The 17,228-nt window shown below is 49.9% G+C and overlaps 1 protein-coding gene across 3 annotated transcripts in view; it reads left to right on the top strand.

Annotated features, from left to right (window-relative positions):
• The window catches only part of COL18A1 (collagen type XVIII alpha 1 chain), a 219,512-nt gene that overhangs the window by 126,687 nt on the left and 75,597 nt on the right, over window positions 1-17,228 (top strand). Inside the window, exon 1 of one of the 3 annotated variants that reach the window (XM_084642694.1) lies at window positions 15,564-16,284. The exons of 1 other annotated variant lie outside the window; for it this stretch is intronic. In XM_084642694.1, the coding sequence (XP_084498820.1) occupies window positions 15,621-16,284 (664 nt within the window). In that variant the 5' untranslated portion in view covers window positions 15,564-15,620. Of the gene's footprint in view, window positions 1-15,563; window positions 16,285-16,322; window positions 17,212-17,228 lie in introns of those variants that run through there. One more of the 3 variants, XM_084642693.1, reaches the window with a different exon arrangement.

Here is a 17,228-nt window from a genome sequence, read left to right as displayed (position 1 = left end):
GACTGTAAAGGCCTGGTAGGCGCCTGGAATCCCTTTCTTCGCTGAGTGTTTGGCTTTGCAACTGCTTCAAAATTGTTCCCTTTTGTCTTTCTTCTGCCCAGTGAAAAGTAAGACGAATGGTCAAGTGCAATACTCAGCAGTGAATTCACTGCTGTCTTGTATATCCAGGAGTCCGGACTGTAGGCTTGTGTATTTAATTTCAGATACCCTAGGAATAAGAAACGTAATTTATGCTAATAGTTTCAATGGCGCAGTAATCGCCGTGGTCATTTAAAAGACAGACACGTGTCCTGGGATCTCGGTTCTGGAGTTGTCCTGCTGCAGGAGCACTCAGGGAAGTTCAGTGAGAAGAAGAACGTTAAATTAATTAGTCTCTGTTATGAGGAGCACCTCGTGAAACCTTTAGCTCTGCCCCCATCTTCCTTGACATTCCTGTTCGGTTCCGCCTGAACTGCAAACCCCTTTGTGTAAGGAACTGTTTCATCCAAGAGAAGGGTGAAGTACATTTTTTCAGGCTGTGTGTCTTGTTTATTTGCAGTCGGTGTCCCAGCGTGTTCTTTGCTCTAGCCACTGAAATCCGGAATGACCTGCAGCTTTCCTCCCTGCTTGACACTGGCTCTCTGGATGTTTTGTCCATTTCACCATGAAACAGATCAGCCAGGGTGTATGTCAGAAATGTGCAAAGCGGGTAATGGCGCCCCTGCGAGAGAGCGTATGGACCGAGGGCTGTGCCCATGGATGGAGCTTGAGCTATTCCAGTATCTGGAGCGGAAGGCATCGCTTCCCCTCTGTGGCTGGCTGATGAGAGGCCCTGTCTGTGGGGCATGTTTTGTTTCTTTTTTTCCCCTTTGTTCCCTATTGTTAGACGCCCTGTTTTCTGCTCTCGTCCCTCCCCCCCGCACTCGTATCCGATGCGGTTTCTCGGAAGGGACAGGGCCCCAAGCCGTTCCAGGCCCCCCAAAGTGCTGCACTGATGGTTCAGGACGTAGGGCAGCAGTGGCCCATCCTGAACAGCCCCACTGCTGGATCCTGTTCTGTGAGCAGATACCTGGCTCCTCGTGTTCTGGAATGAGCACACCTGAAAAGACACGACATCTCCATGCTGATGACTTGTTCTCGGGGGCCAGGTGTCACCGCTCACCTGTGAACGTCAGAAAAGCGCGCACACTGTGGTGGGTCTGCCTGCCGCTACTTGCAGGCCTGGGACAGGGGCCGGGATCCCAGAGCAGACCCAAGGTGCCGGCGGATCTGTATGCCGAGGGCCTTACCCAACACTAGCCTGCATTGTGCTGCACTTCACTGAGCAGAATTCCCTCCCTTGCTGTGGTGTCAACTCGTCATGGCTGTGGGTTTAAAAGAGGAACAGAATTCATCTCTTGCTGTTACAGGGCTTCCTGAGTGTGAAGACCGGTTTTGTTGTAAACCTCATTAATTAAATCTGCCAAGACTGTGAGTTTGAAATCCCCCCTTTTGCATATTAAACTGTTTTGACTCCTTTTGGCTAGTTTATGATTAAGCCTCTCTCTGCTATACTGAAAATTGTATGTCTGTTGTGATCATCTAGTCTGACCTCCTGTATGACACAGGCCAGAGACATGCCCCACAACGATCCCTGAAGCAGATAGGATAGAAAAACATCCAGTCTTGATTTAAGAATTGTTAGTGCTAGAGACTCCACCGCGACCCTTGGGAAATTGTTCCGATGATTAATTACTGTCACCGTTAAAAAACTACGCCTTCTTTCCGGTCTGAATTTGTCTAGCTTCCACTTCCAGCCATTGCATTGTGTTACAGAGCCCATTATTAAATATTTGTTCCACATATTGGTACTTCTAGACTGTGATCATGTCATCCCTTAGCCTTCTCTTCGGTATGCTAAATACATTGAGCTCTTGGAGTCTATCATGGTAAGCTGTGTTCTCTGACCCTTTAATCATTCTCATGGCTCTTCTCTGAACCCTTTCTAATTTATCAACATCCTCCTTCGATTATGGGCATTGGAACTGGACACAGGATTCCAGCAGCGGTGGCAACAGTGCCAAATATGGAGGTAAAATAACCTCTCTCCTCCTACTCAAGATTCCCCTCTTTCTGCATTCTCAGGGTTGCATTAGCTCTTTTGGCCACAGCAGCACATCCGTCTTCCTTCCCGGGTCTCAGAGTGTGTGTTGTGACATGAAATAGCACCAGGTGACTTCAGGTTGGGTACACAGGTATCATGTGTTACTTACTTCAAAGTTAATGCTGGAAGTTTTTTTATGTTTGAGTCCCAAGTTCCACTGAAAAACAGACATTACATCTGGTATGTGTCCCGGTGTTGAAGGAAACATGTGCTCTGTTGCTTAGCCATAAAGGAGGGGAAAACTTTCTTTAGGAAGCTCAGGTGGGGGAGGTAATATCTTTTACTCGACCAAGAGACAAGCTTTCGAGCTTACACTGAGCTCTTCTTCAGGTGTAGCTATTACACTTCCAGTTGCACGCTTCAAAGACCGGTAATATGTGGACGCTAATTGAAAAAATAAGTAGTTGGGCTGGAGACAAGCTGCTTGTTTCACGTGCTGTGGCTCTCGTTTCTGTATCACCTGCGGGACGGGCTGACCCAGGAAGTCAGATGAGCAGCCAGCCAGGGAAGAAGTGGAGTGCTAGGAGCCTAGGAAAGCTGAATGGGGGCAGGCAGGGAAGGACAACGGTCTGTGTATTGGGAGGAGGGCAGATGCAAAGGCCAGGAGGGGAGGGGCAGAAGGGGAGGTGTCTGGGATTTGGGAAGGAAGGCTGTCACTCTACAGAGGAGAGAACAGAGAAAACCACGGAGCCAAGAAGGAGAATGCAAGGAGCCGGACGCATGGCTTCACATTGGCAAAGTCTCCCTGGAGCTCAGTCCTAAGGGAAACCACTAGTATCAGAAGGAGAGCGCTGATGAGGCTGAAAGCTGTCATGTGACAATTGTCTTTTCGGGTTTGTTACCTTTACAGCTGATAGTGTTGGAAATGACATTCCGCCGCATCACTGAAGTACTTGTTGTTGTACTTGTATTAGGAACTGTCCTACAGTGAGGCATCCATAGGGGAGGTTTTGGAAGAAACGGATAAATTAAACAGTAGTAAATCCCCAGGACCAAATGGGATCCAAGAGTTCTGAAGGAACTCAGATGTGAAACTGCAAAACCACTAACTGTGGTCTGTAACCTATCGCTTAAATCAGCTTCTGTACCAGATGGCTGGAGGGTAGGTAATGTGATGCCGATTTTTAAAAAAAGGCTCCAGAGGTGATCTGGCAATTAGAGGCCAGTAAGCCTAACTTCAGTACCAGTCAGTAAAGAACAGAGTGATCAGATACCTAGATGAACATGAATGTTGGGGAAGAGTCAACATGGATTTTGTCAAGGGAAATCATGCCGCACCTATCTATTGAGGGAGTCAACAAGCATGGGTCAAGAGTGAACCAGTGGATATAGTGTACTTGGACTTTCAGAAAGCCTTTGCTCAATAGCCTTTGGTGAGGGACCTTGTCAAAGTGAGCTGTCATGGGATAAGAGGGAAGGTCCTGCCATGGATCAGTAACTAGTTAAAAGATATGAAACACGGGGTAGGAATAAATGGTCTGTTTTCGTAATGGAGAGAGGTAAATAGTGGTGCCCCCCAGGGGTCTGTACTGGGACCGAAGCTGTTCAATATATTCATAAAAGACAATAAAAATCATAATGCCACTATATAAATCCACGGTAAACCCACACCTTGAATACTGCGTGCAGTTCTGGTCGCCTCATCTCAAAAAAGGATGTATTAGAATTAGGAAAGGTGCAGAGAAGGGCAGCAAAAATGATGAGGGGTATGGAACAGCTTCCATAGGAGGAGAGGTGAATAAGACAGAGATTGTTCGTCTTTGCAAAAGAGAACACACAAGACAAGAACCGGGGTCACCCGATGAAATGAAGAGGCAGCAGGTTTAAAACAAAGAAAAGGAAGTATTTCCTCACATAACGCACAGTCAACCTGTGGAACCAGTTGTGAGGGGATGTTGTGAAGCCCAAAATTATAACTGGGTTCAAAAAAGAATTAGATAAGTTCATGGAGGATAGGTCCATCGATGGCTATTAGCCGAGATGGTCAGGGACGCAACCCCATGCTCTGGGTGACCCTAGTCTCTGAAGCTGGGAGTGGTTGATAGGGATTCCCTTGGAAGCATCTGGGTCTGGCCATTGTCAGAAGACAGAACACAGGACTAGATGAACCACTGGCCTGACCCAGTATGGCTGGCATTGTGTTCTTATGTACAAACCTAGAAGGAGGCACAGTCCCTACCCAAAGAGCTTGCAGTCTGAGCAATAGCCCCGTCGGGCATGCATGCGAAGGTTAGGGAAGGGGGTGACGGCCGGGGTTTGGACCTACTGTAGTGAAGAGCAGGGCGAAGGAGTGGTGGTTCTGGTGCAAGGAGGAGGGGACGTTGATCCAGGTCTGGAGGTGAGAAGGGAGCTGAACGGGCTGGGCAGGAATCTGCAGGGTTTGGAATCGTGAGTTAGGCAGTGGGCAAGAGCCTGTCAGGTTAATGAGAGAGGAAGGCTACCGTGTGGGGGGTGCTGGATGGAATCGGAGTCTAATGGAGTATTATGGGTAGGGGGAAAATAAGGGGCCTGTAGGTGACAGGGACAGGAGAGGGGGAGCCATCGCCCCCCCCCACCCCCGCTACAGTGTTGGGGGGGGAGGGCAGGGGTAGGTGGCCTGAGAAATCTTCACCCTTTGGAAACATGGTGTCCAAACAAAAGTAAAATGCAAATGTAATGGACATTCTTTAAAAGCGTGTGTGTGTTCGTTCATAAACAGCTGCGTTGTGACACAAATGAATACGTCTATTGTCATGGGGTTTAAAGGTTTTTTTCTGGGAGTTAAACAGTTGGGTTTGTACAAAGTGAGCCCTGTTTTGTTCTCTGAGGCACCAGCTCTGCTTGCATTGGTCTCAGATTTTATCCCCCCAGCAGGCTATACTGACCTCAATGAGTGCTACAGAAATCACCCACAGACCCCTGGAGCTGGCCATGCTCTGGCATGGGAAAGAATGTGCTGATATTAACCAGCAAACTGCAGGGGATACAAACTCTCTGCTCATGTTGAGGCAAAGCGTGACCCATCCCTGTACCACCCACCTGGCCAGACAGTTCCTAGGGCACTGGGTGTACCTGTGCGGCATGTCTCCTGAGGACTGCTGCCACGCTGGGGAGGCGGGGCGGGGGGGTGGAGTGGAGGACTTCACTAACAGAGAAAACTCTGAGAGCCAAATTCAGTGTTTGTGGTGGGGTGAAAGTCCATTAACCCAGGAAATGCACCCGTCCATGCCAGCAGAGCCTTTGGCCCCTCATCCCAGAGCAGATTTGGAGGGCTTAGCTATACTGGAATCTATAGTTTGGAATGAGACATCAGCACATCTGGAGATCTTGTTTAATATCTGTGACAAGACCCAGCAAAATCACCCAGCTGCACGAGAGGAAAATGCCTTAAATGACTCATAACAATCGGGGTGGCAGCAGCTCTCACTCAGCAGTATGAGAAAACGATTGAGAGGGAGTTTTCCAGAGCAGACAGCCTCGTGGTCAGCCCATCTGGAGGAGCTAAGAAAGTCAGCTCGGGAGTTCTCATCCTTACCTCCTCCTTCCCTTGGTCTGCCCCCCGGTGCATCTGTGACCCAGAGACCTCTTGGTGCCAACTGGCAGAGGGGGTCACAGAGTGTTCCAGGGATCTCCTGGATCAGAGGGAGGCACATTAAGTTTTACCAAAGGGTGGCATGTGAAATCTTGACCAAGAGCCCGCTGGTGGTCATAATTCACTGCAAAATATATGGACAGAATGTGTGGAAGGAATTATGTAGCTATACCCAAACTGTGTTCTGAGGATCTGTGACTGTGTATTGTCCGCTTCACAATGGGGGCCTGTCCACAGGCTGAGCTGAGTGCTGGTCAGGGGATTGTGAAATTGAGAAGAAAGAGACACACAGGAAAGAAGCAGCCAACAGGCGGGTGTCCTGGTTAAGAGTAAAGATGATGGTTTGGGGTGGGGGGGTAGAACTGGGGGTACAGAGAGTCACCCAGGACCTTTTCCACATAGTCACTTCCTCTAGGGTTCCTTGGCTGGGTTGAGGGGCTGATGCTGTCAGTGTCGGCTGACTTGGCTATTGCTCGTGCTGGGTCTCATTTATCCTTCATCTGACCTTTCCCTCCCCAACCCCTCCCTATAGGGGATGACGACATGTGTCAGAACAATTACCACCAATTCCCAAGAGTGGAAGGTGAGTCTAACTGAAGCAGGTCTGGCTGCCAGAACTTGTCTGAGGGCTTGTCGACAAGGACACTTAGTGCATGGCAAGCTGGGGTGTAAATCAGCCTCGCACTAGCCTGCCCCTCACTAACTGTCCATGTGGACCTTGCTGGCACACACTAACCATGCCCTGCTGTGAAATGGGGGTGGATAAACGCACCAGGGAACTGTCAGTGCACGGTGGCAGGGTCTGCACGGCCGGCTCGGGTGGGCTAGATTTACACCCCAGCTTGCTGCGAATCAAATGTTCGCACAGACAAGCCCTGAATGAGGGCTCCCAGATAACTCAATGTCTTTGGTTTAACTTTTTAAAAACAAGACTTATTGCACTAAAGAAGGTGGCGTGAGCTCTTGGCACTGAAAGGGGAGGTGTGTGTGTGTGTCTCTCTCAGGGCTTTCTGCAGTGCCATCAGTCTAAGCGCTTACTGGTTCCACTCTGAAAAGAGACTTTGTGAAACTGGCACCAGGGGTTCCATGCTTATGGTGTCTGAATGATGCCTGATCAAATTGTCTCCATTTACAAATAAAACTGTTTATTTTCCCATTCACCTTGGGATCTGAAAAGCCAGGCTGACTTCTTCCTGCCTCTTACTTAACAGTAAGAAGAATTCTTCTGCCCATGTATTGCTCTTAGTTACACCTGTGCAGTCCCATTGTCCTCTCAGCGACACCTGTATCAGGTGGACTGCCCAGGTTTCAGTGGGGCCATGCAGATGTAGTGGGGACGAGCGTAACAATCCTGCTGGGGAGGCGTTATCCAGTTCTCTCTCTCAGTTGTGATGGCTGTGTAAGACTGATAGTAAAAAGTAGTTTTAAAGAAACACATACCTCTTATTTGTCCCTAAAGTACGCAGGTAGGATTATGAATACACACAGCAATTGGACCTGCTGAGAAAGATGCCCTTTTGACGTAATCACCTTTCAGAGGAGAACCACACTTTAGCAAGCAGTTAAAGCTACTCTTTTTCAAAGCAAGTGTTTGAAATTGCATTGGGGGTGTGTGCGCGCGATGCACGGGCAGAAGGGAATTCTTCCAGAATTTAGTTTCAGGTTAATTTTAATTTCATCCTTTTTTGAAGGGGGGGCAGGAAGCTGAATTCACTAATTGGTTTTGGGTGGAAGTTATCCAATATTTGGTATTGCACCAGGATTTTTTCTTTCTGGTGAATTAATTCAACAGCTGGAGTCCTCTTTATTGCCGTTAGATAAAGAAGGCAGCCAAGGGGACCAAGAGATATGGGGCCTGGAATCCATTGAGGACTCAGGAGGGCATGTGTTAATGGGAGAGCCAATGTCTGGGAGTGGAACGTGCAGCTTATGCTTGTACTCGGGACTGGAACATGTCTCAAGGGGTTCAGAGGAGTCCCAGAAGTGAGGTAAATGGTAGCAGGGGGCTCACGGAGTGGAGATATGGAGTATAGGTTCCGATTTAAACCAAACCAAAAGACTCCTAAAAGAAAGCGGAGGGATGGCCAAAATGCACAATGATTTAGTACTGGCATGCCTGCAGAAGCTCTGACATACATAGCTACCAGTATAACTACCAGCAGATCATGTCAAGGGTTTGTTCCCTTCTGGTTTCATGTTTAAGAATGTGCACTTTCAGATAACACAGTGCGTTGGCTGGGGTGGAGAGGGAATACAGATGCACCATCAGAAGGTGACTGCAACAAAACTCTGTCGTCATCTGATAAGAAGAAGAAACTTGTGGATCGAAATATCTAAGCATTTGTTTTTAAACAATATTACTTCACTCGAGTTACTTTAAAAGTTTGAAGAATTCATTTCCTTGATCTTTATATTTGTTTGTCAAGATCTCAGATGAGCTACTTTTCCTCCCTCTCTAGTGTAGTCTGTCAAGGGTAAATGTTGAATATGGAAACTTTATCGAAAGAAAAAGAAAAATGCGTTCAGTATTCAATTAGTTGTAGCCTATTTCATGGTTTGATGTATCTGTTACCAAAAAATACTCTAGAAGTGACATCACACCAGTTCCTTTTCAAACAAAGCATGAATATGGCATTGTTACTATGTCAACTAATATTTTAATTAGCAAACTTATTCAAACGACATTTTAAAAATACAGTGGAAAATGTGTCGTCTTGGAGAAAACTAGTATTTTATGGTCCTGGGGAATACTTTTGGCGTGTTGCCAAAAGCATGCATTAAGCTGTAGAAAGTTGTACATTTAATTTTTAAATTGATCTCTTACTTCTTTTGTAGCCGAATGGACGAAAATTGATACTCATAGAAATAATACACTGCTTCTTTTCCGTGACCTCCTGGTTAGTGAAATCTAGAATGAACTGCTCGTATCTAGGATATTACGATTTATTATTTTATAGCACTCGGGTGTGTTTGGATTCATAGAGAACACAGCCCTTAACCCACTGACCTTGCAGTTTCTTTCAGTCCTGTAAGGACTTACACACATGCTTGGCTTTACACACTGTGAATAGAGCCAATCAGAGCAAAGTTGCTCCTCGGAGTGTATAAAGAAAAGCACATAAGTAAGTCTTTGCAGGTGTAGCTATGGCATGAACGAGGGATTAGGTGGGGACAGCCATAGAGGACAGCGCTGCCGCTGCAGTGGTTCGTATCTTTCTTCGGATTGTTTGTTTATTTTTTACCAGTATAAAAATAAAATATATAAATTTAAACATAGTGAAAATAATTGAATCTTGAAGGAAAGAAAATCGATTCCTTTGCCAGCTAAAGGAAACACAGAATCCTTGGGCAATCTCATATACTGTCAGCCACCCCGGAATAGTACATAGCTGCTGTAACCACACGACTTAGGGTACGTCTCCACTGCAGTTGGGAGGTGTGATCTTGGCAGGTGCAGGCGTGCCTGAGGTAGCTTTGTTTGCATTGTGTTTCCTTATATCCAACCTAGACCTCCCCCACTGCAATTTGAGACCATTGCTCCTTGTTCTGTCATCTGCCACCACTGAGAACAGCTGAGCTCCATCCTCTTTGGAACCCCCCTTCAGGTAGCTGAAGGCTGCTGTCAGATCCCCCCTCGCACTGGCCAATTGCTGTGCCATCACGTCAGCCAACTCCCTCAGCACCCTCAGAAGCATTAGATCCGGACCTATGGACTTGTGCCCATCCAGCTTTTCTAAATAGTCCTTAACCTGTTCATTCACCCCTGGGGGCTGCTCACGTCCTCCCCATGCTGTGCTGCCCTGTGCAGCAGTCTGGTAGCTGACCTTGTCTGTGAAGACCGAGGCAAAAAAAAGCATTGAGTACTTCAACTTTTTCCCCATCATCTGTCACTAGGTTGCCTCTCCCATTCAGTAAGGGGCCCACACTTTCCCTGACCGCCTTCTTGTTGCTAACATACCTGTAGAAACCCTTCTTGTTACCCTTCACAGCCCTTGCTAGCTGCAACTCCAGGTGTGATTTGGCCTTCCTGATTACACCCCTGCATGCTCTAGCAATATTTTTATACTCCTCCCTAGTCATCTGTCCAAATTTCCACTTCTGGTAAGCTTCCTTCTTGAGTTTAAGCTCACTGAAGATTTCACTGTTAAGTCAAGCTGGTCGCCTGCCATATTGCTATTCTTTCTGTACTTCGGGATGGTTTGTTCCTGCACCCTCAATAAGGCTTCTTTAAAATACAGCCAGCTCTCCTGGACTCCTTTCCCCCTCATATTATTCTCCCAGGGGATCCTGCCCATCAGTTCCCTGAGTGAGTCAAAGTCTTCTTTTCTGAAGCCCAGGGTCCGTATTTTGCTACTCTCCTTTCTTTCTTTTGTCAGGATCCTGAACTCAATCATCTCATGGTCACTGCTGCCTAGGTAGCCACCCACTTCTACTTCCCCTACCAATTCTTCCATTTTTGTAAGCAGCAGGTCAAGAGGAGCACAGCCCCTAGTTAGTTCCTCCAGCACTTTCCAAAAACTTCCTGGATTGTCTCTGCACTGCTCTATTGCTCTCCCAGCAGATGTCAGGGTGATTGAAGTCCCCCATGAGAACCAGGGCCTGTGATCTGGGGTCTTCAGTTAGTTGTCCAAAGAAAGCCTCGTCTACCTCCTCCTCCTGGTCTGGTGGTCTATAGCACACGCCCACCACGACATCATCCTTGTTGCTCTCGCCTCTAAACTTAACCCAAAGACTCTCAACAGGCTTTTCTCCAGTTTCAAACTGGAGCTCTGAGCAATCATACCACTCTCTTACATACAGTGCAACTCCCCCACCTTTCCTCCCGCACCCTGCTAGACTGTCATGACCCACCGTGGAGCGTGGCTACACTGCTTACAAGGAAACTGCCATTTGGGTAGGAAGTCCCCTTAATTTCTTAAGCGGGGTAGTTATCTGCTCTGTATGTCCTTCACAGAGAGCTGTTTATTATTAATAATGGGGGCTGTTCCCTTGTAACCTGGTTAATTTCTAATGCAGTGGCGTGGGGGAGCAGGACTGTATCCAGAGCAGCGGAGGAGGGGACTGCGTGCACTGAAGCGCTGGTACGTGGAGGGCCTGGAAAAGGGAAATCGGGGGCAGAGCTGCGTGAGAATCCAGATCCTGTCCCGTACAAATACAGTTCTGGAACATGGCGGACAATTTGGGGATGTCCTCAGGAGTGCCTGGGAACGGGCAGTGTTGTACCCTGGGCTGACCCGGTATGGATCTAAATGAGTACGTGGATCTCAAGACCTGGGAGAATGGGATACACAACAGAGAAAAGGAGCCCTTGCCCCGTGCACAGCCATTCCACATTGGGAAGAACTGGCCGCTGCAAAGGAGGTGTGCGGTGCAGTTTAAAATGGAGGCTGCCGTGTGTCTGGAGTTTGATATTTGAAGAAGAGAGCAATGGGAAGGAGAAGCTGCGTGATCCACTGCAGCTCTGATGGGCTCCGGTTAGGAAGCGAGTCTCTCGCTGGGTTAGTGATGAAGCTGGGGCCATGAGCGTGGGGGGGAGGTGGCTGCCAGGTTGCATTGTGTAAAGGGTTGTCGAGCGTCTCTTCACATTGGGGGGGACCCGCCTCTGCATTGCCCCACTCCCAACTGCGTATGGTCCTCGCCCGCAGGCACCAGCAAAGTCCAAGATACGTGTGTCCTGTTCGTTGCCCTTGTGGCTGCTTGTGCTTGGTCTGGGTAGGTGCTCGCTTGGTCTTCCCTTGTGTACAGTAGCCCACGGCCCATTCCTTGACATAAACCACATGACCTGACAAAATGAAGGTTGTGAAGTCTTTGCCTTTCTAAGGCAGATGAAGACCTGTGTTTACATGGTTACTGGTTTGACAGGGAACTCGATGCTGGCGATTACTAGCCCTCCCCACTGTTGTTGTTGTGTCTATGTTTTGGAGGGTCTCTGCAATGCTGGGTGGGGAGAGATGGTGAACCAGACCATCTCCTACATTCCTTCTTTTGGGTGTGAAAACCCTTGCTGTGTCTGAGAGTTGGTAACTGCTATGCGAGTCTGCACTGCAAAGCCCTGCCGGTGTTTGGCGAGATGTGAGCCAAGAGGGGAGTGAAGGGAGCTCAGGAAATGGTGTGATTACTAGACTGTATTGTGCACTCAGGCTCATAATGTGCTCTGTGGAGGAATCTCCTCCACAAGGTTGATTACATGGCATTAGGCATATTGAGCTATTCAGAAATGGAATTTCCAAGTAATTGCTTTACTATTTCTGAGGATGCTGATTCTGATCTGACAGATTACGCAAAGCATGGCTGGAATGAAGGGTTTCCCCTCTGTTGCAAAGTCTTGTCTAAGAAGTTAATCTCTGGGAAGTCCCAAGAGCAAATCGGCTCGAGATCCAGGGGGGTCTGGTTAACCTAGGGAGAAGAGTCCCTTGAGCATGGCAGGCTGGAGGATGGGAGGGAACATCACCCTCCCAGATATGTAGGGGATCCTCACAAAATGCAGGAATTACGGGATGAAAGCCCGTGGCTGCTGTGCCATATGTGAGGGGTGTACTGGTTTGTCTGGGCCCTGTACTTTAGTCATCTGTGAATTATTGAGGACTATCCATTCGCAAAGTGATGCAAAGCCCATCACAGTCCCTGGAAGGGCTCTCATTGACTCCCATGCGCTTTGCATCAGAGCCCTTCGCACTGTCCTGCAGAACGGACATGGGGATTAGAATGCCTCTCGTCTTGCTTCTGGGCTTCTTGTTCCTCAGGCTACACGGAGTGGGAGGGTCCTTCGGGGCAAGCACCGTCAGCCCTAGGCTGTCAGTCCTACACAGCAAGGCTTTGGCTGTTGCTTAGCCAGGGAATTGCGTGGGCAAGGGGGATTGCTTAGCCTGCTGCAAGGATATAGAAGAACTCGCAGAGGAAATGTGGAATGACCGTTTCATGCATGCCTTGCTCTGCATGGTTTGTTACCCTTTCTCACCAATGTGGTGTCCTTAGCGTGACGTTCCTCAGCGTGAAGGCACTTGTGTCCAGCCCGGTTCACCCAGTGTGTGGGTGCAGCGCAGCTCAATGGGAGTCTTTCCACTGACTTCATTGTGGCTCTCGACAAATGAATATGGGGACGTTCCCAAAGATCTCTCCACATACATCGCTGTACACAAGCAGTCAGAGCCACCTCTTCAGTCTTGTTGTGGTTCATGACGTGCATTAAGAAACTAGGAACAAAGGGGCGCGTAGTTGTAGACGCTCCTCACTTTAAATCATGGCTGCACGGGGTGTGGAACAAGCAGAACGCCAGGGTTTCAGGAGGGGAAAGCGTATTGCAGATGTGACTAGCAAATGGTCTGGCCCCCGGTTAGTTCTTGGCCCAGGTCCCATTGGCTGGCTAATTATAGGAACAAGTCTGAGGTCAGAAAAGTTCAAATTCTTTTTTTGCCTGGTGTGAGCTGAAGAACAGACTAACCAATTAAGTTATTTGACTTTCAGTGTAACTGGAACCGTTTGCATGGCCACAGCCCAAGGTGTTTTATGCCACTTTTCATTTTGCACAAGCACAAGCCTGAATTACATCACCAGCTTGTGGCCCGCGCTCTGAGCAGTGCCGGGCAGTGTTCCCTATACGCCACTGTTGTGGCATAAAGGGGCCAGAAAGCAGTCAACGCCCCCGCGCTGGGAAATCTTGTGGCCTGGGGTTGGGGAATCCCCTGTGTGGTGTAAGGTTGGCGTTGCAACACTGATTGGCTCCCCTCGCAGCTCCTGGGGCCGGCCAAGTGGGGGGCGGGCGGGCGGGAGGGGGGCTGATGGGGGAAGCTGTTAGCAGAGCCATCTCTGCCCGTGGCTGGCGGCACCACCCGAGAGGCTGAGCTCCGAATGGGTGCCCAAAGGTCTGGGATGCGCCGTGAGCAGGCGAGTATCAGGCCAGGGTGACACGTAAAACGCTGCAGCGGTGAGCTGCTGTCGGGCTTCAGTGAAGACGCTACCTACGGCAATGGGAGGGGTTCTCCTGTCAGTGAAGACGACACCCCCCTACCCCCCTGTGCGAGAGGCGGTAGCTAGGTGGTTGGGAGAATTCTCCTGTCACTCAAAGCTGTTTACACCAAAGGTTCGGTCGGTTTAACTGCATCGCTTGGGTGTGGATTTTTCACACCCTGGAGCCACATCATTGTACCGACCTAATTTCCTCGTGTAGACCAGGCCCGAGTCTCAGAGTTGGTGCCTTTCCTGTCAGTGGGAGACCGTCGGGTGTGCAAGTGGTTTGTTTTTCAAACTGTCTTCAATGTTTCCACATTTTTTAGTGTGTCAGAGTCAGAAGTCCTCTAGGTCTTTTGTGCAATGGTACGATGGATTCAAAGCTCAATATTAACAACTAGATCTGGTCTGTTCTTTAAGTGCCTGCTTTTTCCTCTGTCTAATTTCGTATATCTGGCATACTGTAAATGGTGTTCGGTTTGGAAATATGTCTTGACAATAATAGTCCTTTTCTCCTAACTTCCCGTATCTGCAACACAGTAGAAATTGCGGGATTATTTTCTGGGTTTTTTTAAATGTGCGTGGAAATGCGGGGATCGTTGGATTGCTGGTTTTAAAAGTAAAATGTATTTTTTTTATACAGAATTACCTGGCAAGATTAGCCCTGTGAGGCTGGAAAGGGAAAAGTAAATGGAATAACAAATTAGCGGGGAATGATGCTAGCCACAGTAAGCGCTTGGCATTCCAGTGGAAAATGGTGACATATTTTCACACACTACTCTGGCACACTACTCATGCACACATCACCTTGCAGGCCTGGAGGGATGCCATGGCATGGGGAGCTATCAGCAGCTCCTTTGAGAACGTTCCACGGTGAAAGGCTTGTGATCTGATGCTTAAACATCGATGCCAGGGTGGTTCTGTGGCTCTGGATCCCGAATCCCTCCTGTTCTGTCTTTGGGGAACATCTCAACTCACTGACATTAAACAAGGATGAATAACTGTTGGGAATCCTGGCTGCAGCCACGAGGCCTGGACAGCAGAACGTCCGCATACGGATGGCGGGTGGGGGTCACAGCAGCACAAACTGCCCATGAACCCCATTTCTCGAGTACAGCCCCAAAGAGAGTGGGGCTGGCCAGGACACCTGGGATATGTTCATTTACCTTGTTCCCTGGGCAGCCTGTGTCCGCAGGGACCACAGAGATGCTGAGCAGCTCATCCACCACCCGTGGTGAGACTGGGCCGCCCCGTCGGGTGCAGCTGCCCCGCCGAGCTGAGGGGAGAAGGAAGCCCAGGAAATGCCTCATCCCCACAGTTGCAAGAGCAAATACCTGTGAGGAGTGGGAGTAAGGAGTGGGGAGGCTGCCAGCTGGGCTGCGTGAGGAGAGATGGAGCCCGGGGGTGAAGTGACTGACTGCAAATCATCGCTGTGCTTTCTCTGGCGGCAGCACTGTTCTCACCGCCTCCTCCCCCTGCGTGTCTGACAAGCAGCCTGCACGCTCTGGAGTTCTGCTCACGTCTAATTACAGGAGAACAGCTACTAAAATACAAGCATGTGGCAGGGAAGGGGCAGAGGTCTCTGGATGTGCTGAGCTGTGGGCAAGGAGGAGTTAAAGATCCCTGGCTAGTGAGTGGGTGTGGCTGAGAAATAAATGGCAGAATGCTTCTCCAGCGTGGACCAAGGGTGCAGGGCTGCTGGCTCCCAGGGAGGAGCTGCAGGAGGGTTTGGGCAAAGGATAAAACTCCAGGTGTGCGCAGAAGGAAAGTCCCAGCGGGAGCATTGCCCTGTCGGGGAAGGAGGGCGTGGAGCAGGAGAGGCTGGCTGGCTGGTTGGGAGCAGGGCTTGGCAGGGGCTCTGGCTAGCCACGCCTCCCTTCATTTTTGTGCATGCTTCCCGGAGCTGCAGAGGACAGACCAATGTGAGCTCCCCTGGACGCTGGTCTGCTGCAGGACGCTTTTCCCGGAGCTGTATTTTTCATGGCTCCAGCTGAGCAGCGTCTGTGTCTCCTGCTCTTGCTAACCTGCTGCTGCTCCTTGGTGGAGACACAATTTTTTGACTGGTTCTGGGGGAGCCGAAAAGCCCCCAAGGTAACGACCCTGCCCCCCACAGAGAGCCCTGCTACGGAGGGACAGACGGCGGAACCACTTACCTCTCCTGTGGCCACCACGACACGGGCGGCTGTGCCGGCGACCGCGCAGCCAGGGGACCAGGTATGGAGCAAGCTCGCAGTCACGCGGCCGGCACCAGCCGCGGACACCGCTGTCCCCGCTCTGGCATCACCTTCCCTGCCCCAGGACCAGGGGGAGAACATTGCGGGGGTGGGGGCTGAGATCCTGGACGTAGCAGAGGGCATCAGGAGCCTGGTCCAGCTATGGGATGAGGGGACCACCTGGAGGACTGGAAACGCAGGGGAGCCCACAGCCGCTGCGCCTCGGACAACCACTCGCACCAGCCTGGCTGCTCCCAGCTCTGCAACGGGGCTGGCTGGCCATGGGAACATGACTGCCAACTCAACAGGGGATGGCCACGGCCTGCTGGGGACCGGGCAGCCGAAGGCTTCGCTTCCCATGCCAACAGGCCCTCCGCCTGCCTGGAACAGGACACGGGCGCTCTTACAGAAGCCTGCGGCAGCTCCTCCAGGTAGTGCTTCTTTCCCGTTTTCATCAGGTAGAGGCACCCGTGGCGAGATGGGGGCTTCCCAGGAATACCTCTCTGCAGAGGGTCAGGAAAGTGCTACCCTCCCTCAAGCAAGGGCTGGCGGGGGAGTGGCCTCAGAAAAGAGAGGAGGAGTTTCACCGACAGCAAGCGTTCTGGACTGGCGGGAGCCGCAGACCGATATCAGCGTGCATGCTGGGATTCCAGCCCAGCTGGCAGGTTCTTTAGACAACTGGCTATCCCATTATGTTGCACATTCAAACCAATCGCTCTCTTACGGGAATAGTACCCGTCGCAGCCTTAAAAATAACAGCAGCCAATCAGTGCAAAGCACTGACCCTTCCACAATGCATTTTGGGATAGTAGTGGCTGATTTAAATAGGAACCATAATGATGCTGTTTCTAATACAAATGCAACTAATTCTGTGGATTTTTTTTCTGCCAATAATTCTGAATTTCTTGAGTTTGATTTACTAACCTACACTATGCAACTTTATAACAATGGTAGCGCAGGGCTTGCTTCCTTCTTTCCTGGATTGACTCTTACAGCGGGTCGCTGCTTGCCCTTCCCAGCCGATCTGCCGTATTGCAACAACCTGGGCATAAAGCATTTCAGATTACCGAATTATTTCCATCATGGCAGTGACGTGGAAATTCGGGCTGCTTTGCATGAGTGGGAGGGGCTTCTTGCATCTCGGTGCCACCGCTACCTGGAATGGTTTTTCTGCTTGCTGCTGGTCCCTGGGTGCAATGCTTCTATTCCGATAACACCCCCACCGTGCTGGGGGCTCTGTGAGGCCGTGAGAGATCTGTGCTGGATTCATTTGAAAGAGGGGCGCCTCCCAATATCATGTGACTCTCTCCCTGCAGAGGATGCTGGGTATTCTTGTGTGTTTGTAAATGTGTCTGCAGGTAATATCACAGGGATA

This window comes from Lepidochelys olivacea (assembly GCF_965140295.1).
Source record: "Lepidochelys olivacea isolate rLepOli2 genome assembly, chromosome: 11".
Lineage (NCBI taxonomy): Eukaryota > Metazoa > Chordata > Testudines > Cheloniidae > Lepidochelys > Lepidochelys olivacea.
The sequence above is the reverse complement of the archived record's forward strand: the minus strand, read 5'-3'. Positions and strand labels throughout refer to the sequence as shown.